This window comes from Oncorhynchus gorbuscha, linkage group LG24 (assembly GCF_021184085.1).
Source record: "Oncorhynchus gorbuscha isolate QuinsamMale2020 ecotype Even-year linkage group LG24, OgorEven_v1.0, whole genome shotgun sequence".
Classification (NCBI taxonomy): Eukaryota; Metazoa; Chordata; class Actinopteri; order Salmoniformes; family Salmonidae; genus Oncorhynchus; species Oncorhynchus gorbuscha.
In genome coordinates this window covers 40,062,564-40,085,845 of record NC_060196.1, presented here as the reverse complement: position 1 = coordinate 40,085,845, position 23,282 = coordinate 40,062,564, and the positions used below count along the sequence as shown (strand labels likewise).

Sequence of the window (23,282 nt, the reverse complement as noted above, 5' to 3'; positions counted from 1 at the left end):
GTTTGCAATTACAGAGATCATACGTTTCCTGTAGTTCTTGACCAGGTTTGCACACACTGAAGCAGGGATTTTGGCACACTCCTCCATACAGACCTTCTCCAGATCCTTCAGGTTTCGGGGCTGTCGCTGGGCAATACGGACTTTCAGCTCCCTCCAAAGATATTCTATTGAGTTCAGGTCTGGAGACTGGCTAGGCCACTCCAGGACCTTGAGATGCTTTTTACGGAGCCACTCCTTAGTTGCCCTGGCTATGTGTTTCGGGTCATTGTCATGCTGGAAGACCCAGCCACTACCCATCTCCAATGCTCTTACTGAGGGAAGGAGGTTGTTGGCCAAGATCTCGCAATACATGGCCCCATCCATCCTCCCCTCAATACGGTGCAGTGGTCCTGTCACCTTTGCAGAAAAGCATCCCCAAAGAATGATGTTTCCACCTCCATGCTTCACGGTTGGGATGTTGTTCTTGGGGTTGTACTCATCCCTTTTCTTCCTCCAAACACGGCGAGTGGAATTTAGACCAAAAAGCTATATTTTTGTCTTATCAGACCACATGACTTTCTCTCTGGATCATCCAGATGGTCATTGGCAAACTTCAGACGGGCCAGGACATGCACAGGCTTGAGCAGACGGGCCAGGACATGCACAGGCTTGAGCAGACGGGCCAGGACATGCACAGGCTTGAGCAGGGGGACCTTGCGTGCGCTGCAGGATTTTAATGCATGACGGCATAATGTGTTATTTATGGTTTTCTTTGAGACTGTGGTCCCAGCTCTCTTCAGGTCATTGACCAGGTCCTGCCGTGTAGTTCTGGGCTGATCCCTCACCTTCCTCATGATCATTGATGCCCCACGAGGTGAGATCTTGCATGGAGCCCCAGACTGAGGGTGATTGACCGTCATCTTGAACTTCTTCCATTTTCTAATAATTGCGCCAACAGTTGTTGCTTTCTCACCAAGCTGCTTGCCTATTGTCCTGTAGCCCATCCCAGCCTTGTGCAGGTCTACAATTTTAACCCTGATGTCCTTACACAGATCTCTGGTTTTGGCCATTGTGGAGAGGTTGGAGTCTGTTTGATTGAGTGTGTGGACAGGTGTCTTTTATACAGGTAACGAGTTCAAACAGGTGCAGTTAATACAGGTAATGAGTGGAAAATAGGAGGGCTTCTTAAAGAAAAACTAACAGGTCTGTGAGAGCTGGAATTCTTACTGGTTGGTAGGTGATCAAATACTTATGTCATGCAATAAAATGCTAATTAATTACTTAAAAATCATACAATGTGATTTTCTGGATTTTTATCTATGATAAAAATTACAGACCTCTACATGCTTTGTAAGTAGGAAAACCTGCAAAATCGGCAGTGTAACAAATACTTGTTCTCCCCACTGTATGGGTGCACTGCAAGCAGGGATAGAATATAAATGTGTATTTCAAAGGTTAATATAGCCCACAGCTTCCAGTCTCTCTCGCTCTCTCATTCTCTCTAAAACTGAAATAAATTAGCTAGGCCCCATTTCTTCCCTCTCCGGTCAAATAGAAATATGCAGACAACAGAACAACCAATGAGAGAGAGGTGCTGAAGGTGGTCAGAGTTTTACATAACATGATGCATTGTGGCCAGTTTAAATGGACAACCAGGCTAAGTAATACCATTCTGGTTCTCTCCACGACAGTTTTTTTTCTCCTCTGATTTCATTAGCATCTCATTAGCATTTTAGATTAGCCAAAAGGGGATTATGTTGGATTTCATCTCTGGCTACATAAAGGTGGTGACAGATAAGCTGTCAAACTGTATAACAAGTTCTGAACTATGTAACAGAGCTGTACAACACTTAGTGTTTTGTTAGAATGTTAGAAGACTTCATAAAAAGCTATGTGGATGTTATGCTGTGAGGGTTCAGCATAACAAAGCAGTGGAATTCCCGTTTGGAACTGTGTATGCAGGCTTTTGCTCTAGCCCTGCTCTAAGCACACCTTATTCAGCAAATTTCGGCCTCCAGTGGAAGCTGTAGACAGGAAGATGTCTGAGTACCATGCAGCATACACCGGTATGGTTCCACCACCAGTACTGATGGGGAAAGCCATGCATGCACTGTTCCCATCACACCTCTTTATATAGCATCAGAGTGTTTCATGGCATGGCTCAAAGTCAAAACACTTCCACCTTTACTTGAACCCTGTTCTTATTTCACAATACCGAGGTCGTAATCACTGACAACACACCAACAGGTAATAAAGCTGTCTGATGTCTACAGATGGATAAAAAACACAAAACAAGATGTACCATGGATTGACAAAAGGATAACATAATAAAGTGATCACAGCCAAAAACAGCTGTAAAGATGTAGCTATCACGCACTGATGACAGTCATGTCGAGGATCCTGTTTCCCCTACCAGTAACCCTGTGCTCTATTCCATGCCACTTCTTTGCCAATATTGACTCACTCTAGCTGTGGCTGCCAAGGCTCTGACCTGTCGAGCATGGAGCTGTAGCATGACCAGATCACAACCAACATTTTCTCTTCTTGGCCCCTATCCAACTTCTCTCAATTACTCTGATCATATCACCACATAAACTAACTTGCCCATATGGACACAGACACGTATACGAAGTGTGTCTCAGTATGCAAGACTGGTGCTAGCACTGCCAAGGTAGTGGGTTCAATTCCCACAGGGGTCAACATAATAAAAATGTATGCACTCACCAACTAAGTGGCTTTGGAGACAGGTACACACATAGGCTGTTTACACAGGTAGTCCATTTCTGATCTTTGTCCCACCAATAGGTATTTTGACCAATCACATCAGATCTTTTCACATAAGATCTTTTTCAGAAAAAAATATCAGAATTGGGATGCCTGTGTAAACGTAGCCATAGATGCACAAAGATACACAGACACAATCATTGTCTGGTCCAATGACGTAATGGGATTCTGGCTAACAAAAGGCCCCATCTCCATGGTAGCAGAGACCACAGGTGGTGAAACAAAATAGAATCTGGCCCCTGATCCCTTAGTGGGTCCAAAACTGAGAGGCCCATTAGACTAACGTACAGCTGTGTTACCCTATTGTGTGACACAACAAGAGTGTGGCACACCTAGCGAGTACACTGTGTGTGGTTTCTGGGCTCCCTGCTTGTACCATCAAACCCCTGCACTCATCCAGAACGCTGCAGCCCGCTTGGTTTTCAACCTTCCAAAGTTCTCCCATATCACCCCATTCTTCCACACTCCACCGGCTTCCAATCTCGCATCCACTACAAGACCACTGTTCTTGCCTACGGAGCAGCAAGAGGAACTGTCCCTCCCTACCTTCTGGCTATGCTAAAACCTGCAGAGTCACTGCCCATCTTCCCCCTGAAGCTAGGACAGCAGAGTCACTGCCCATCTTCCCCCTGAAGCTAGGACAGCAGAGTCACTGCCCATCTTCCCCCTGAAGCTAGGACAGCAAGTCACTGCCCATCTTCCCCCTGAAGCTAGGACAGCAGAGTCACTGCCCATCTTCCCCCTGAAGCTAGGACAGCAGAGTCACTGCCCATCTTCCCCCTGAAGCTAGGACAGCAGAGTCACTGCCCATCTTCCCCCTGAAGCTAGGACAGCAGAGTCACTGCCCATCTTCCCCCTGCAGCTAGGACAGCAGAGTCACTGTCCATCTTCCCCCTGAAGCTAGGACAGGGTCACTGCCCATCTTCCCCCTGAAGCTAGGACAGCAGAGTCACTGCCCATCTTCCCCCTAAAGCTAGGACAGCAGAGTCACTGTCCATCTTCCCCCTGAAGCTAGGACAGCAGAGTCACTGCCCATCTTCCCCCAAAAGCTAGGTCAGCAGAGTCACTGTCCATCTTCCCCTGAAGCTAGGACAGCAGAGTCACTGTCCATCTTCCCCCTGAAGCTAGGACAGCAGAGTCACTGCCCATCTTCCCCCTGAAGCTAGGACAGCAGAGTCACTGTCCATCTTCCCCCTGAAGCTAGGACAGCAGAGTCACTGTCCATCTTCCCCCTGAAGCTAGGACAGCAGAGTCACTGCCCATCTTCCCCCAAAAGCTAGGTCAGCAGAGTCACTGTCCATCTTCCCCCTGAAGCTAGGACAGCAGAGTCACTGTCCATCTTCCCCCTGAAGCTAGGACACCAGAGTCACTGCCCATCTTCCCCCTGAAGCTAGGACAGCAGAGTCACTGCCCATCTTCCCCCTGAAGCTAGGACAGCAGAGTCACTGCCCATCTTCCCCCTGAAGCTAGGACAGCAGAGTCACTGTCCATCTTCCCCCTGAAGCTAGGACAGCAGAGTCACTGCCCATCTTCCCCCTAAAGCTAGGACAGCAGAGTCACTGTCCATCTTCCCTCTGAAGCTAGGACACCAGAGTCACTGCCCATCTTCCCCCTGAAGCTAGGACAGCAGAGTCACAGCCCATCTTCCCCCTGAAGCTAGGACAGCAGGTCACTGCCCATCTTCCCCCTAAAGCTAGGACAGCAGGTCACTGCCCATCTTCCCCCTAAAGCTAGGACAGCAGGTCACTGCCCATCTTCCCCCTAAAGCTAGGACAGCAGGTCACTGCCCATCTTCCCCCTAAAGCTAGGCAGCAGAGTCACTGCCCATCTTCCCCCTGAAGCTAGGACAGCAGGTCACTGCCCATCTTCCCCCTGAAGCTAGGACAGCAGAGTCACTGTCCATCTTCCCCCTGAAGCTAGGACAGCAGAGTCACTGTCCATCTTCCCCCTGAAGCTAGGACAGCAGGTCACTGCCCATGCGAGCTAGTGTTTGGGCAGAACCCTAATCTTCCCTATGTACTGGATGACAAGCCACCAGCACTGGAAGGGACCAGAGTGAGTGCATAGGTGGGACAGCAGGGGGGCTGGGGGGGGGGGTCTACTAAGCTGTATGGGATTGTTTTAAGAAGGTCAGACCAATGATCATTTAGCTATTTGATTTAGAATTGTAATACCCCTTGAAGTATCCCGAAAATATAATACAAATATTTTATGAAATATGTTTTTTGTCCTTACTGCTGCTAACCCATCCAAACACATATTCCCTACATGGAACAACAGATAGTCCCCCCCAAAACGTCTAAAGGAAGTTTGTTCTGAAGTGTATGTCCAATATCTGATAGATATAAGAAAGATGAGGAAACATTAAAACATCTTGACGTATTTGAACCCTTATTTTTGGCACTAAACAGTTTCCATTCATTTTTTCAACTGGTACCGGGGGACCTTCAGACGAGTATTGTGAGGCCTGTGGGCGTCCTACAGCAAAACAGTCAGTATCTGATGTGACCACCATTTGCCTCATGCAGCGCGACATCTCCTTCACCTAGAGATGATCAGGCTGTTGATTGTTGCCTGAGAAATGTTGTCCCACTCCTCTTCAATGGCTAAGAGAAGTTGCTGGATATTGTCGGGAACTGAAACACGCTGTCGTACATGTCGATCCAGAGCATCCCAAACATGCTCAATGGGTGACATGTCTGGTGAGTATGCAGGGCATGGAAGACCTGAGGTGATGGTGGTGGATGAAGGGCACGACCAGGGGCCTCAGGATCTCAACACAGTAATCTGTGCATTCAAATTGTCAAATGCAATTGTGTTCCCTGTCTCTAGTTTACCCCACCACCACCATGGGGTACTCTGTTCAGAACATTGACATCAGCTCACCCACACGCAACCACAATTAATCTGGGTAGAGCATACTTCTCCAGCTTGCCAGGGGTCATCGAAGGTGAGTATTTTCCCACTGAAATTGGTTATGACGACAAACTGCAGTCAAGTCAAGACCCTAGTGAGGACGACGAGCACGCAGATGAGCTTACCCGAGACGGTTTCTGACAGTTTGAGCAGAAATTCATCAGGTTACGCAAATCCACAGTTTCATCATCTGTCTGGGTGGCTGGTCTCAGACGATCCCGAGGTGAAGAAGCCTGATGTGGAGGTCCTGGGTTGTCATGGCTACACGTGGTCTGCAGTTGTGAGGTCGGTTGGACGTACTGCCAAATTCTCTAAAATCACGTTGGAGGCAACCGCTTCAGTGGACATTTCTGCAGTCAGCATGCCAATTGCACACTCCCTCATCATTGACATCTGTGGCATTATGTTGTGTGACAAAACTGCATATTTTAAATTGGCCTTTTATGGTCCCCAGCACAAGGGGCACCTGTGTAATGATCATACTGTTTAATCAGCTTCTTGATATGCCACACCAGTCAGGTGGATTGATTGTCTTGGCAAAGGAAAATTGCTCACTAACATGGATGCAAACAAATTTGTGCACAAACCTTTGACAGAAATAAGCTTGTTGGTTTGGTCAATTTCTGGGATATTTTATTTCAGCTCATAAAACATGGGCCCAACACTTTCCATGTGGTGTTTATAGTGTTGTTCGGTGTAGTTTGTAGGCCAAACCGTTCGGACGCTACATACGATTTTATGAGAAGACCACATTTTTGGCATGTCCCATGGTTTGACAAACACCACTCTAGCTCGGTCACCTTTCACCGCGGGTGCGGAAGTGCAACATACTGTAGGCTGATGTCACACTTTTGCATACAAAGCAACAACAAAAAAACATCTCTAGCTTAAATTGACAGATTTTTATGGGGATAAAAAAAAATGCTATTTAGATTTCCACTGTGGCACAGACATCAACTTTAGGAGGTTAAATAATCCACACAGCACCCCCCACGAGCACTGATAGCTACTTCGAGGGAAAAATGACTTACTATGCCTGCGATGTGGGTCTCACCTAGCTATCTTAAGATAAATGCACTAACTGTAAGTCGCTCTGTGTAAGAGCGTCTTTTAAATTACTCAAATGTAATATGTAAAAATGTGTGTGCTGTGCGTGTGTGTCACACAGTGTGTGTTTGCGTTGCCTTGTCCAAGCCACACAGAGAAAAAAGCTCAAACACGTTGACAGCCACAGTGGCAAATCTTCTCCCTCCGCAGGCTGTCTGCATGGACCCACTCCAGCACACCACACACACAGAGCTCCAAAAACACAAAGGTCATCGTCAAAATGAGCAATTTAGCAGAACAAACACTGCAAGCCAAGTCAGAGGACTGCATTTAGCAAGAGCCTCCTGTGTTTCACCAGCTATGGAACAGTATTTGGCAGGAAGAAGGTCTCAGGGGTGATAGACTAGAGAAAAGCACTGAGCGGTGTGGACAGCGAAAATAAATTGAAGCGTCGTAGTGTTATGTAAGAAAGATTGGATCCAGTTTCCCATGGACCAGGAAGCAAGAGACTGCTGATGAGAGTGGTTTAGCATTAGTAACCACTCCACTGAGGCAGAGCTGAATGGGGGCACTGTAAATATTTAGGGAGCCTTATACTAAATGGACCTCAAGGTGACAATAAATAGAGATGATAGAAAGTGTGAGGAAGATCTGTCAGATTCTTCATAGCTCCCTAGCAGGTCAATACAGTATGTGATCAAAATGCACTATGGCACAACTGAACTTATATCCAATGACTTTGAGTGGAGTAATTGGGCGGTACCCTTTGTGCAATGGCCATTACTAAAACCTGATTAGTAAGGATGTTCAGTCTGGACCGCATGGCTCCAGGGGTGCTGAGCACAGAGCGAGGAAATGAACCTTGACCATTGTCCAGTTTGACTTGGCTAGGATGATGTGGTCAGACAGACACCAAGGATCAACGCCAACACAGCTTTCTGTGTCAAAGGGTGTCGGTCTGCAGTTGACCCAATATCAATTGACAGGCTATTACTGATTAACTATTACGATCAGCTAATTCCTAGCTCACCATTGTCTCTTGCTCCATTTTAGGTCAAACCTTACCAATGATTCATTATTTTGTCTCAAAATCATCCATCCCAACAGGATGGTTCCGAAGTTTATTCAGATTCCTGAGATTTAGTACAAGTCACAACCAATTTTTATCTTGTAGGCCAATTAGTATGTGCTAAGTAAGCACTGTATTTCCTCGACCAAGGAATTCTTGCTTTCCACTTACATCAGGTGAGACCTACTTTTACCTTCAGTCTCTTTCACCTGAAGTGGGTAAAAGTCAAAGGTCATCTGCCATCTCCCTCAATGAACTCTCAAATCCATCTGTCTATTCAGGAGGATTCAGGTCTGGAGTACACCATGACAAGATGATCAGGTCTAAAGAGCAGAATGTTCAAGGGGTACAGAGAGTGTGTGTGATAAGACTGATCAATCAGCCTGTAAACTCCTGAGATATGACCTATGACTGCATTGCAAATAAAAAGCCCAGTCATTTTATTTGGCCACCAAGTTCTGAGCCGTTATATTTTATTATTTAAAAAAATATATATACATTTCGTTGTTGGAACCTAAGACTAAAAACACCAGGAAATCAGCTCCAAGTGATTTAAAATTGTGGAATTCTGTTCCAATTATTCCCACATAATAGATACGCGATTGTATACAAAATGTAAGAAAGGTTTGAAATAATGTCAAATATCTCTTTGGGCTTCTTGTGGTCAATTTGTAGACTGCAAATTATTTCTAATTATGTTCCGGACCCCCGAATAGCTGCTCAAGAAAAAACTAAAACAATTGTACCTGTGGCTGAATGTAGTTGATGATCCCTGTTGTATGGGATATGGTGGGAGTCAGTAGTTATTCACTGCCCCCTGCTGGTGAAATATAGCGTGCATCTTGGTGTGGGGGACATATCGCCGAAGACAGCTTTTGGCTTGTAACTGGAATCAAAGGCGAGCTAAGCAGCATCATATCACACTAATTCACTTCCATCTCAACAAAAAGCTTATTTGATTCCGCTTATTTCAATAAAACCAACTGGAGTTGTATAATCACAAGTTTATTCTGACTACAAAATAATAAAAAAATAATAAAAAAAATAAAGAGATTCATTACATGAACAGATGTTAAATGTGATGTAAGGGAAGGGAACCCCATCGTTGTTTATTACAGTCAATACAGACCTGTTTACAGTCATTGGTCATTGTAAGTAAACTACATCAGGGTTATGTTAACGGGTTGAGTAAACAACCAAACTTTCCTCCCCCACCGTCTTCTAAAACAGGGTTTCCCAGCCCTGGTCAAGGGGGCCTACTGTGTAGCAGCTGGAGTGAAATTCAGTATGCACAGTAAACCTCAAAGACCAGAATGGAGAAATGCCTCCAAACACAAAATGAAAAATGTAACGATTACTGTAGCAGGGCCAATATAATAGAGAGGAAAAAAAGGACAAAATAACCAGCAATGAAAGGTTCTAATATGACTGAAGTTATACACAGCGGTCCATGGCTAGATGATTTAAATGACAAGAATTGGAAGAGGATAACATTTTTGGACGAGGGCCAAAAAATAACAACGATAAACTAAATAACTAAAATTGTTATAAAAAGAAAAACGCCTGAGGTGTGTAGCTTGGTGTGTAGCTTCCTACTCCGCAGTTTGGTCATTTGGCATTAAATAGAACACTGCAACAAAGTCGTGCAGTCTCCAAGGTCATCTAATTAGAAAGAGGAAAGCAGTGCAGTCAGTCTCCAAGGTCATCCAATTTGTAAGTCGCTCTGGATAAGAGCGTCTGCTAAATGACTTAAATGTAAATGTAAATCTAACTAGAAAGAGGATAAGAAAGCAAGTCTTGTGGCATTCTGGGTTTCAAAAAGAAAATCGTCTCTGAAATCATGAAATAGCTCATACCTGTGTGTTTTGTTGTGTGTGTGTGTGGGACTGCGTGTGCTTGAGAACTGCGAACCAAAAAACATGATTGTACAACAGTCTAACATGCCCATTTCAGGGAGAATGAGAAAGGTCTTTGGGGAGGAGAGCGAGAGAACAGAAAGGAGACACCTTCCAGGACTGAGCATGTCTGTGACAGTAGGTCTAATGTAGGACCCCAGGTAGAACTCCCCCAGACATACCACACTGCTCCTCCATGCATACACACTAACAGGTTGTTGGTCGACAGACAAACTGACAGTCCAGGTTGGTAAATTGGCAACTAGTACATTGTCACACGGTGGTCTTGTCGAAATACTTTTAAAATATCTTCTTCTTTTTGTTCTTTTCCAGGGTTCTGTAGGGGTGTGAGAGAGAGAGGAGAAAAGAGATGGAGAGGAAGAGAGACAGATTACTAAATTGATTGAGGCAGAGCTATTTATAATGAGCTGTGTATGCAGTATATGCTGCACTGTGTACCCTTGAGACACATTTGTTTATGTACCCTTGCGCTGTGTACCCTTGAGACACATTTGTTTATGTACCCTTGCGCTGTGTACCCTTGAGACACATTTGTTTGTGTACCCTTGCGCTGTGTACCCTTGAGACACATTTGTTTATGTACCCTTGCGCTGTGTACCCTTGAGACACGTTTGTTTCTCCCAAAATAATAACCTTCCATCATATTCTTTGATGGTACAGGATGAGGTGAGGAGGAAATCTCTAGTCATAGACTGTTGGCACGACAAGTGGTACCAGAGCACCAAGTCTAGGACCAAAAGGCTCCTTAACAGCTTCTATCCTCAAGCCATAAGACTGCTGAACAATTAATCAAATGGCCACCGGACTATTTACATTGACCCCCCCCCCCCCCACCTATACATGTACAAATGACCTCTAACCTGTACCCCCTGTATACAGCCTCGTTATTGTTCAAATATTGTGCTACTTTTTACTGTAGTTTATTTGGTAAATATTTTCTTAACTCTTCTTGAACTGCATTGTTGGTTAAGGGCTTGTAAGTAAGCATTTCACAGTAAGGTCTACACTTGTTGTATTAGGCACATGTGAAAAATAAAGTTAGTTTTGATTTGTGTAGAAAAACATATACTGCATTATATGACACTGGAAAAAACAGGTTGAATAATTGTTCACGGTTGACTCCATGCAATATAGTTCTATAGGAATGTACGTGTTGGCCATCTTCTTCATGTGAGTCGTAGCAGCGTGCTGTACCTGGATGTGTCTAGTTTCTGTTGCTCCAGCACCCTCTGCTGTGCCTCCCAGTTGTGCTTCTCGTCCTCCAGCTGGTGTCTCTTCTCCTCCAGCTCCTTGTGCTGGGCCTCCAGGTTCTTCTTCATCTGCTCATGGCGCCGTTGGAGCTGCAGACAGGACAGTTTGCACCCTTTGCATGGCTGGAGTCTAGTGTGTGTGTGTGTGTGTGTGTGTGAGATATATTCGTGTGTCTGTGTGAGTGTGTTAGATGCATCTATTTTTTATGAATACATTGTTAATGAAAACATACAAATGTAACCATTCAAACTGGTGTCTTTTTTAAGTGAGATTGCTCCATTAATAAATAAACAAGGGGTGAGTGAGTGAGTTTTAGTGGTGTGAAGGTGTTCTGTTAGGTTCCTGTACCTCTAGCTCAGAGTCTTTGAGCTTCTGGATCTTCTCCTTGACCTTCATCTCAAACACCTGCTCCATTTCCATCTCCATCTTCTCCATCTTGGTCACGTGCTCCCTCCTCTCCTCCTCCATCTGGGCCAGGGGACTCCTGCAGGGTTGAGGCACACACACATCATCCACCAGTCTGGAGGCCTTACACCCCAGCTCTAGCCCAGAGTAGTCAAACTCAGACTTTGGGCCAGGGTGGAAATTCCTGTCACGATCTCTCCTGCATACACTTATGCCTGGAGGAGGAGGAGGAGGGGAGAGGAAGGCCTTGGATGTGGAAGACAGAGCAATTCAATGAGAGGATAATATTAATTTCTGTTAGTAAAGCAAAGCCATTGCGTCGCCGAGTTAGTGAACACCAAGCCGCCAAAAGCTCTATTGGTACAGTTGCTATGTGAAGCTCACAAAAAAAGCAAGAGCCTAAACATAGGACAAAAATGACTTTCCAGGAAGACTTTTCTACCAACTAGTATTCAATGAAGACTTCTGGGCAGTTTGCTAATGCTGTAGAATGATTTCATGTATATTGTGACCTGGTAGGGGCCTCCAGCCCATAATAAAGAACAGCATCTCTATACAAACACAGGGACTGTACGAGGCAGACGGAAAAACAGAGAGGAAGTAGAAACGGAGCCAACTTGAACTGAAATGACACTTACATGCCTTCACTTGTGTCAAATCTAAAAAAAGAGAAACACACACACTTAGCATGCTGATATGATGACCATGCTGATATGATGACCATGCTGATATGATGACCATGCTGATATGATGACCATGCTGATATGATGACCATGCTGATATGATGACCATGCTGATATGATGACCATGCTGATATGATGACCATGCTGATATGATGACCATGCTGATATGATGACCATGCTGATATGATGACCATGCTGATATGATGACCATGCTGATATGATGACCATGCTGATATGATGACCATGCTGATATGATGACCATGCTGATATGATGACCATGCTGATATGATGACCATGCTGATATGATGACCATGCTGATATGATGACCATGCTGATATGATGACCATGTGTTAAGAGAGCTATTAGCTAGCTAATGAGAACGAATGCTGGTGGTTACTGTGACATTACGGTGCATTATTTTAGTGAGGTTCTCTGTGCTTGGCTGTGAATTAGCAGTAGTTAAGGCTCATTAGACTGTTAGATCCAGCCCAGATTCCGGGCTGTGTGTGTGTGGGTGACTGTTAGATCCAGCCCAGGTTCCGGGCTGTGTGTGTGTGGGTGACTGTTAGATCCAGCCCAGGTTCCGGGCTGTGTGTGTATGGGTGACTATTAGATCCAGCCCAGATTCTGGGCTGTGTGTGTGGGTGACTGTTCGTCCCTGTGATCAGGGGAGAGGATTGCAGTAGTGCAGGGCCTTGTCTCAAGCCTTTCTTCCGAACTGATCCAGAACTGCAATGGAGAGAAATTAAAAACATAACCACTTACAAACACCTTTGGTCGACTGTTGGTTAGTACTAACTTGGTCATTGGTCCCTTGTTCTTGTTGTTGTCCACTCCGTTGTATGTGACGGCTGCTAGCTTCCTGCTGCGGTAGTTCTCATAGTGGACGTTGTTAGTCACATCCTTCAGGTCCTGCATGTGGGTTCTGGATCAAATCAAATTAAAACTTTATTTAAACTGCATGTAGGTTCTGGAACAAGAAGACTGAACAACTCAAATAAAACTTTATTTAAACTAAAATTAACCACAGCAATAAACTTTACAGAAAAAAAACTGTGACACTAAGACATTTAAACAGTCAGAGAGAGCAGTGAGGAATGATATGGCACTGAGAACTGGCACCATAATGTCTCTGCCAATGCTCATGCAGAGTGTAAAACAGGACACTCAGTGGTGCATGACCATCATGCAGAGTGTAAAACAGGACACTCAGTGGTGCATGACCATCATGCAGAGTGTAAAACAGGACACTCAGTGGTGCATGACCATCATGCAGAGTGTAAAACAGGACACTCAGTGGTGCATGACCATCATGCAGAGTGTAAAACAGGACACTAAGTGGTGCATGACCATCATGCAGAGTGTAAAACAGGACACTCAGTGGTGCATGACCATCATGCAGAGTGTAAAACAGGACACTCAGTGGTGCATGACCATCATGCAGAGTGTAAAACAGGACACTCAGTGGTGCATGACCATCATGCAGAGTGTAAAACAGGACACTCAGTGGTGCATGACCATCATGCAGTGTAAAACAGGACACTCAGTGGTGCATGACCATCATGCAGTGTAAAACAGGACACTCAGTGGTGCATGACCATCATGCAGAGTGTAAAACAGGACACTCAGTGGTGCATGACCATCATGCAGAGTGTAAAACAGGACACTCAGTGGTGCATGACCATCATGCAGAGTGTAAAACAGGACACTCAGTGGTGCATGACCATCATGCAGAGTGTAAAACAGGACACTCAGTGGTGCATGACCATCATGTAGAGGAATGTGTTTGTGTGTGCTGGAACAGTACCTGATGAGCATGTTCCTCAGGATGGTGAAGTCACAGTGCTCTCCATTCTCCACTAGAGAGAGAGACAGACACACAGGCAGAGACAGAGAGAGAGAGAGAGAGAGAGAGTTGTCAGTTACCACAAGGGGGTGTGACAGTCACAGGAGGGAGATGGAGAGCTAGTCACTGCTGAAGGGAAGACCTCACGTCCACGCTCCTCGTAACCCATCGGAGAAGGTCACAGGGCAGGGGCCTCTGGCTTTCTCATCCAATAAGTTTTGAGAAGGGGACGAGGAGATAGGAAGCGAGGAGTATGCAATTAAGATCTTCCCCTAGAGATTGCGTGGAGTAGACAGGAAGGAGAGTCGGTGTAATACTGTCAGCAGTCACAGTGTGGTGCCAGACACCATGTATACTCCCACATACACTAGTTCCCCCTGAGGTTTCTGCCTGCTGTGTGTAGGGAGTGGATCACATAGCTGATGTGTGGCCTTGCCCTCTCCCTCTCTATATTTATACACTTAGACGGTGCCAGAAACATTTTTTGGTAATCCAAAACTCACTCCCCATGGGCGGGTTTCATGCAACCGCCACAGAGGTACTGTAGTCGTAGTAACCGCACAGTTCATCCAGTCGAAAGAACACAACTTTACTATCTTATACCAAAATTACAGCATCTCACATACACTACAGACCAAAGATGTTGACTTGTAATCTGGTCATAGACAGAGATACAAAGCTATATCTGAATGGTAGAGTTCAGAGTAGAGCCGACTTTCCCATCAACTCTTGCAGCGGTACAAAACAGTGGGGAGCAGAGAGGGGACATTAATTCACTTCTGGGGTTGGAGTGTATTCTCGTGTGTGTACACATGACCTGAGCTCTGGGGTCATGAGGTTAAAGTTCAAAATAGCTAGCTAAACTTCATACAGGTCCACTCTACTAAGACAAGTGCTGTAGAGTTGAGAATCATTTAGAGGGAGTGGTGCTAAAGCAGCTTCCTGTCGGTCTGTCTGTCTGGCATCAAAGAGAACTGAACACATATCCTGTCGGTCTGTCTGTCTGGCATCAAAGAGAACTGAACACATATCCTGTCGGTCTGTCTGTCTAGCATCAAAGAGAACTGAACACATATCCTGTCGGTCTGTCTGTCTAGCATCAAAGAGAACTGAACACATATCCTGTTGGTCTGTCTAGCATCAAAGAGAACTGAACACATATCCTGTTGGTCTGTCTAGCATCAAAGAGAACTGAACACATATCCTGTTGGTCTGTCTAGCATCAAAGAGAACTGAACACATATCCTGTTGGTCTGTCTAGCATCAAAGAGAACTGAACACATATCCTGTTGGTCTGTCTAGCATCAAAGAGAACTGAACACATATCCTGTTGGTCTGTCTAGCATCAAAGAGAACTGAACACATATCCTGTTGGTCTGTCTAGCATCAAAGAGAACTGAACACATATCCTGTTGGTCTGTCTAGCATCAAAGAGAACTGAACACATATCCTGTCGGTCTGTCTGGCATCAAAGAGAACTGAACACATATCCTGTTGGTCTGTCTGGCATCAAAGAGAACTGAACACATATCCTGTCGGTCTGTCTGGCATCAAAGAGAACTGAACACATATCCTGTTGAATAGAACACGTCTGTCTTTTACATACAGGACTCTCCTCAAAACACACCCTCCTTCTAAAAGGGCCTGTTAAATGCTGAGTTGATACATAGCAATGGTCATTTCATCTCTAAGCTTTTCCTTTGTTAAGACATTAACAAATGTCATGTTTGTCGTATGCAAAATGACCTAAGTACTACTCTATTTGTTAAGAACATTCCATGGTCATTAAGTCACCAGTAGATAAAGCGGAGTATATACCGGACTGACGTAACTGGTCAGACAGGAACACACACATCACTCAGCGCCAGAGATAACATAGCAAGTGAATGTTTATAACACAACATAACTATAGGTCAACTGTTGGGCAGGAGGCTACTGAACCTCCCCAGGTTCTGGTTGTATAATGTTTAGTATAGGAATAGTGTTGAATAATGTTACATTTTAATACTCTTTGAGCTGAAACTAGAAATGTAGATGTATTTGATTTAACCAGGCATGTCCCAACTAGACTAGAAATGTCAGCATTTTAATTAAGATACAGAGATGGGCCAAAGATACAGAGATGGGCCAAAGATACAGAGATGGGCCAAAGATACAGAGATGGGCCAAAGATACAGAGATGGGCCAAAGATACAGAGATGGGCCAAAGATACAGAGATGGGCCAAAGATACAGAGATGGGCCAAAGATACAGAGATGGGCCAAAGATACAGAGATGGGCCAAAGATACAGAGATGGGCCAAAGATACAGAGATGGGCCAAAGATACAGAGATGGGCCAAAGATACAGAGATGGGCCAAAGATACAGAGATGGGCCAAAGATACAGAGATGGGCCAAAGATACAGAGAGGGCCAAAGATACAGAGAGGGCCAAAGATACAGAGAGGGCCAAAGATACAGAGATGGGCCAAAGATACAGAGATGGGCCAAAGATACAGAGATGGGCCAAAGATACAGAGAGGGCCAAAGATACAGAGAGGGCCAAAGATACAGAGAGGGCCAAAGATACAGAGAGGGCCAAAGATACAGAGAGGGCCAAAGATACAGAGAGGGCCAAAGATACAGAGAGGGCCAAAGATACAGAGAGGGCCAAAGATACAGAGAGGGCCAAAGATACAGAGAGGGCCAAAGATACAGAGAGGGCCAAAGATACAGAGAGGGCCAAAGATACAGAGAGGGCCTAAGATACAGAGAGGGCCTAAGATACAGAGAGGGCCTAAGTGAAAAAGCATAACGGTCATTCTAAGTCAAACATGACCTGCAGACGCACTTCCCCAACACACAGTTGCCCGGATAATATATTGACCCCCATAGTAGGGTGAGAGATTGTATTACTTCCACACGTAAACCTTTCAAAGTTAAACAAATCAACGTGTGGGGAAACCTTTGTGCTAATATCAAATAACACCCAGAGGCTGTTGTGTGTGTATCCAGGCCAGTGTCTTGACTGTGACCTCTGACCCATGGCTTCTCACCTTCCGCCACGCCCCAGGGGTACTGCCTCCCTCTCACCCGCTTCTCGTTGACCACAATGATGGTGTTGCTACCAACAACAGCCAGGGGCAAGCGATCCTGCAGGGGAGGGAGATAAAGCATTACACAGCAGACACACAACTCATTCAAATAACCTGTTAGACAAGGCCATGAACACACATTCTGCTGCGGTGAAGTATGTTTACCAAGACTCCTTTTTAAAAATTGGATGGAAAATTGACTGGAGATAAAGTAGTGCATTGGGAACACAGCAACTCTAATGGCAGTGACAGTTGAGAACAGTGGTTTGTGTGTGTGTCTCTGTGTGTACCTTTAGTGAGTGTGTGTTTGATTGTTCGCTCCTGTGTGTGTGTAGTGTGCTGGACCAGCAGAGCACATGTGACCCACTCAGCGGCAGTGGCAGCCAACTACCCACTCAGCGGCAGCCACCTACCCACTCAGCGGCAGCCACCTTCCCACTCAGCGGCAGCCGACTTCCCACTCAGCGGCAGCCGACTACCCACTCAGCGGCAGCCACCTTCCCACTCAGCGGCAGCCACCTTCCCACTCAGCGGCAGCCACCTTCCCACTCAGCGGCAGCCACCTTCCCACTCAGCGGCAGCCAACTTCCCACTCAGCGGCAGCCAACTACCCACTCAGCGGCAGCCACTCAGCCTCAGCGGCAGCCGACTACCCACTCAGCGGCAGCCGACTACCCACTCAGCGGCAGCCGACTACCCACTCAGCGGCAGCCAACTACCCACTCAGCGGCAGCCAACTTCCCACTCAGCGGCAGCCAACTACCCACTCAGCGGCAGCCGACTACCCACTCAGCGGCAGCCGAGCGGCAGCCGACTACCCACTCAGCGGCAGCCGACTACCCACTCAGCGGCAGCCAACTACCCCGACTCAGCGGCAGCCGACTACCCACTCAGCGGCAGCCGACTACCCACTCAGCGGCAGCCACTACCCACTCAGCGGCAGCCAACTACCCACTCAGCGGCAGCCGACTCCCAGCGGCAGCCGACTACCCACTCAGCGGCAGCCAACTACCCACTCAGCGGCAGCCAACTACCCACCGGCACCCAGCGGCAGCCAACTAGCGGCCCGACTACCCACTCAGCGGCAGCCAACTACCCACTCAGCGGCAGCCAACTACCCACTCAGTGGCAGCGGCAGCCAACTACCCACTCAGTGGCAGCGGCAGCCAACTACCCACTCAGCGGCAGCGGCAGCCGACTACCCACTCAGCGGCAGCCGACTACCCACTCAGCGGCAGCCGACTACCCACTCAGCGGCAGCCGACTACCCACTCAGCGGCAGCCGACTACCCACTCAGCGGCAGCCGACTACCCACTCAGCGGCAGCCGACTACCCACTCAGCGGCAGCCGACTACCCACTCAGCGGCAGCCGACTACCCACTCAGCGGCAGCCGACAGCGGCAACTACCCACTCAGCGGCAGCCAACTACCCACTCAGCGGCAGCCAACTACCCACTCAGCGGCAGCCAACTACCCACTCAGCGGCAGCCAACTACCCACTCAGCGGCAGCCAACTACCCACTCAGCGGCCAGCCAACTACCCACTCAGCGGCAGCCAACTACCCACTCAGCGGCAGCCAACTACCCACTCAGCGGCAGCCAACTACCCACTCAGCGGCAGCCAACTACCCACTCAGCGCAGCCAACTACCCACTCAGCGGCAGCCAACTACCCACTCAGCGGCAGCCAACTACCCACTCAGCGGCAGCCAACTACCCACTCAGCGGCAGCCAACTACCCACTCAGCGGCAGCCAACTACCCACTCAGCGGCAGCCAACTACCCACTCAGCGGCAGCCAACTACCCACTCAGCGGCAGCCAACTACCCACTCAGCGGCAGCCAACTACCCACTCAGTGGCAGCCAACTACCCACTCAGTGGCAGTGGTAGCCAACTACCCACTCAGTGGCAGTGGTAGCCAACTACCCACTCAGTGGCAGTGGTAGCCAACTACCCACTCAGTGGCAGTGGTAGCCAACTACCCACTCAGTGGCAGTGGTAGCCAACTACCCACTCAGTGGCAGTGGTAGCCAACTACCCACTCAGTGGCAGTGGTAGCCAACTACCCACTCAGTGGCAGTGGTAGCCAACTACCCACTCAGTGGCAGTGGTACCCACTCAGTGGCCAACTACCCACTCAGTGGCAGTGGTAGCCAACTACCCACTCAGTGGCAGTGGTAGCCAACTACCCACTCAGTGGCAGTGGTAGCCAACTACCCACTCAGTGGCAGTGGTAGCCAACTACCCACTCAGTGGCAGTGGTAGCCAACTACCCACTCAGTGGTTTCTCTCTTATTAATCCTGGGGCTGGTGGGGCCAGTCCAGCCAAAACAGTAGTAGTGGATTTTAGTGTTAGATGTTATGCCTTCAGCAGGGATGTAAACACTACATTTCATGATCAGGATAAAGACAGTGTTGTGTTCATGTTTGTCAAGTTTTTTTTCTCCTATTTTTTATTCAATTCCAGCTTTGGTGTGGAAAATACAAGCTGTGAGTGTGTGTGTGGGATCCAAACCTTGATCTTCTTGACCATCTTGTTCTCCTCCTCATCGTTGGTCTCTGGGAACTCGTAGATCTGGATTTTGTGCTCTGTGATTTCTCGCATGATCTATAAAGAAAGTGAGAGAGAGAAAGGTGAGAGACAGGGGGAGAGAGAAAGGTGAGATAGAGGGGGAGAGAGAGAAAATGTGTGTGAGAGAGAGGAGAGAGAAATGTGTGTGAGAGAGGAGAGAGAGAGAGAAATGTGTGTGAGAGAGAGAGAAATGTGTGTGAGAGAGAGAGAAATGTGTGTGTGAGAGAGATAAATGTGTGTGAGAGAGAGAGAGAGGTGAGAGAAAGGGGGAAGAGTGGTAGAGTTCATGTGAGTCGTGCTTCCCTCTGGTTATGTATCCATCTAGGCCAACGAGCCACAAACATCAATACTCACTCAGGCTGAAGGGGCAGTCAATACACAGGATGAGGGAACTGTGCACAGCACGTACACACACTCGTTGAGTCACATGCAACAACTGTGCATCACTCATTTATTGCATGTGTTCTCTCCCACAGGAAAAGCTTGCATACACTACTAATATCACAGTCTACATCTGCATTCAGAGAAAGACATACACACAGGACATGGTGTGTACACAGTGCCCCCCCACACACACACACACACACACACACACACACACACACACACACACCTGCTTCTTGAACTGTTGGCACTCCTCAGGAGTCATTGTGTCAGCTTTGGCGATGAGGGGGATGATGTTCACTTTTTCATGTAACCGCTTCATGAACTCTATATCAAGAGGCTTCAACCTGGAGCGAGAGAGAGAGGTTTTGAGTTTCAACAAGTTCCTTTCATTTAACATGGTCAAGGTGAAGCTTGTTGGCGCTACACTGGAGGGATGGAGAGAGGGATAGAGAGAGGGATAGAGAGAGGAAGAGGAAAGGGCGAGAGAGGAAAGGGCGAGAGGAAAGGGCGAGAGGAAAGGGCGAGAGGGATAGAGAGAGGGATAGAGAGAGGGATAGAGAGAGGGATAGAGAGAGGGATAGAGAGAGGAAAAGAGAGAGGAAAGGGCGAGGGAAAGAGAGAGGAAAGGGCGAGGGAAAGAGAGAGGAAAGGGCGAGGGAAAGAGAGAGGAAAGAGAGGGGGGATGGAGAGAGAGGATGGAGAGAGAGAGGGATGGAGAGAGAGAGGGATGGAGAGAGAGGGAGGGATGGAGAGAGGGATGGATGGAGAGAGGGATGGATGGAGAGAGGGATGGATGGAGAGAGGGATGGATGGAGAGAGGGATGGATGGAGAGAGGGATGGATGGAGAGAGGGATGGAGAGAGAGAGGGATGGATAGAGAGAGGGATGGAGAGAGAGATAGATGAGAGAGAGAGGGATGAGAGAGAGGGGATGGAGAGAGAGGGATGAGAGGGATAGAGAGAGGGATGGAGAGAGGGATAGGATGGATAGAGAGAGGGATGGAGAGAGGGATGGATGGAGAGGATGGATGGAGAGATGGGATGGATGGAGAGAGGGGATGGAGAGAGGGATGGATGGGATGGAGAGATGGATGGAGAGAGGGATAGATGGAGGGATAGAGGAGGGATGAGAGAGGGATAGATGGAGGGATAGGATGGATGGAGAGAGGGATGGATGAGAGGGATGGATGGATAGAGAGGGATGGATGGAGGGATGGGATGGATGGAGAGAGGGATGGATGGAGAGAGGGATGGAGGAGAGAGGATGGAGAGAGGGATAGAGAGAGGGATAGAGAGAGGGATAGAGAGAGGGATGGAGAGAGGGAAGAGGGGTAGAAAAACTATTTCCTGTTCAGAATGAATCTCCCTCTCCATGGCAGCATCTGGCCCACAATACACTGTAAATCTACTGAGCAGCACAGCACTCTTCTGTTCTGCCTGAAAACAATTTAATTTAAACAGCCATCAAGTTGGTATTTCATACAGAGTTAGAGATTCCAGTCTGTAAAAGTAGATCCTGGGATATCTAAACAATGTTGAATCCTGGCACACAGACAACATGTACAAGTCTATGCTCTGCCTTGGCTGTGGCTGGATTCAACTGTATGTTCAGAAAGTTAGATCAAGAGAGCAGCATGAATCATCGCACTTTGAAAAATGATTGTGTTTCAGTCTCCATTTTGAAAGATCAGTTTACGCAAACACACACACTAGGCCTACACACACACCCCCACAGCCTGCCCCCACACTCCCACGGCCTGCCTGCCTGCCTACACACACACACACGGCCTGCCTACACACACACACACACGGCCCGCCCACACCCGGCCCGCCCACACGCACACATGTTAACTGTCAATGGAGCCATACGGTGCTAGTCTTCTTGGATGACCACAGACTGCTACCCGCCAGCCAGGCACAATAGAGACCAGAACAAGAACAAGGACTTGGTCAGAGATACAGGCACACTTTGGGCCAAGACAGTGAGGAACACCGGCATCCAAATGGAGAGAGCACAGGCCTGTCAAATCACACTTTGTTTATGGGGAGCAGAGCAGAGGACAGACAGGAAATGCAGAGATGCAACAGCAGGGCCAGCTGTGTGGAGCAGAGCAGAGGACAGACAGGAAATACAGAGATGAGAAACAGCCTCCAACAAAGTGAACCCAGGAGAAGAGAGATACCTAAATGAACATGTTCAATCTCAAATGAGGAGGACCACTTTTCTTCCCCCGTGGAGAAGAATTATTCACAGTTTGAGAAGCAGCAGGGACTAAATTGAACTATTATAGTGTGTCAAGAATGGCACCATTCCAGCTGCAGTACCTACCCGTGTCCAGAGGGGGCAATGAAGTAGAGGCAGCAGTGCACTCTGTTGTCAGGCATCTGCCGTCTGTTGACCCGGGACTCTGAGTTGAGGTAATCCTCAAACTTACTGTCGATGTGATCGATGACTGGCTGCCAGCTTTATAGGAGAGCAGAGCACAGACATTACTCAATTACTCTATATTTAATGTAGAATATACACATTCAGATAGAGATATAGGGCAGGCTAGGCTAGCCAGTCAGTTGGCAAGTCAGTCGGCCAACAAGCATATCAGTCGGTCAGCCAGCCACCTAGTCAGACATACCAGTTACTGTTGTCGACAGCGTCCCCGAACCCTGGCGTGTCAACGATGGTGAGAAGCAGCTGAACTCCTCCTTCCTTTACCAGCACCTTCGACTGCTCCACCTGAGATTGTAGAGAACACTAAATAATTATAACAAAGACATGTAGAAATTCAGCACAGAATCACAGTGAACTATATAAAAAAACACCATGACATCAGTTTCTCTCCATTTACAGTTAATTTGAATAGGGACATGTACAAACAGAAGCATTGAAAAAATAATCCCCCGATGCGTTGCACCATAGTGTGTGTATAACTTGCGTAATTTATGCTAATCATGACAGTTTGCAGTCTCGTCACCTCCGAGCACTCCTCTGTTGAGGGGATGGGCTCAGATTCAGGGGCTTGGTTAGGGGGTCTAACATAGTCCTTTCCTTTCATCTTTATCTAGAAAGTATCTGTTTGGAGAAGATAGCATCTGTTTGGAGAAGATAGCTAACCATCAAACTACAAAAGCCCAGGTGAAAAGAAATGTGGTTTTGCCAAATATAAATCACAGATAGAGATACACTTGTTGAGGGTTGTCACCAGGGAGACTGAGGATGATATTTGACCTTAGACCCAGAGAGAGCTCTAGTAATATCTGGCTGCCTACGAGTGTCCAATACAGGGTGTACATAGCAGATTGCAGAGTGGCCTCTTAGCTGACCAGAGAGCTTTAACCAGCAGGCGGTCCAGACCAAAC

The 23,282-nt window shown here is 47.2% G+C and overlaps 1 protein-coding gene across 2 annotated transcripts in view; it reads right to left on the bottom strand.

The window, feature by feature from the left end:
* Nucleotides 1–9,565: 9,565 nt before the first annotated feature.
* Nucleotides 9,566–23,282, bottom strand: part of LOC124012127 (septin-7-like) — a 46,115-nt gene continuing 32,398 nt past the window's right edge. Inside the window, exons 5-15 of one of the 2 annotated variants that reach the window (XM_046325572.1) lie at nt 22,559–22,659; nt 22,258–22,392; nt 20,156–20,273; nt 19,486–19,578; nt 16,931–17,027; nt 13,858–13,909; nt 12,850–12,975; nt 12,006–12,026; nt 11,311–11,446; nt 10,906–11,051; nt 9,566–10,027 (exon numbers count right to left, since the gene is read on the bottom strand). In XM_046325572.1, coding sequence (XP_046181528.1) covers nt 9,991–10,027; nt 10,906–11,051; nt 11,311–11,446; nt 12,006–12,026; nt 12,850–12,975; nt 13,858–13,909; nt 16,931–17,027; nt 19,486–19,578; nt 20,156–20,273; nt 22,258–22,392; nt 22,559–22,659 — 1,062 coding nt within the window. In that variant the 3' untranslated portion in view covers nt 9,566–9,990. The remainder of the gene's footprint in view (nt 10,028–10,905; nt 11,052–11,310; nt 11,447–12,005; nt 12,027–12,849; nt 12,976–13,857; nt 13,910–16,930; nt 17,028–19,485; nt 19,579–20,155; nt 20,274–22,257; nt 22,393–22,558; nt 22,660–23,282) is intronic. The other variant, XM_046325573.1, reaches the window with a different exon arrangement.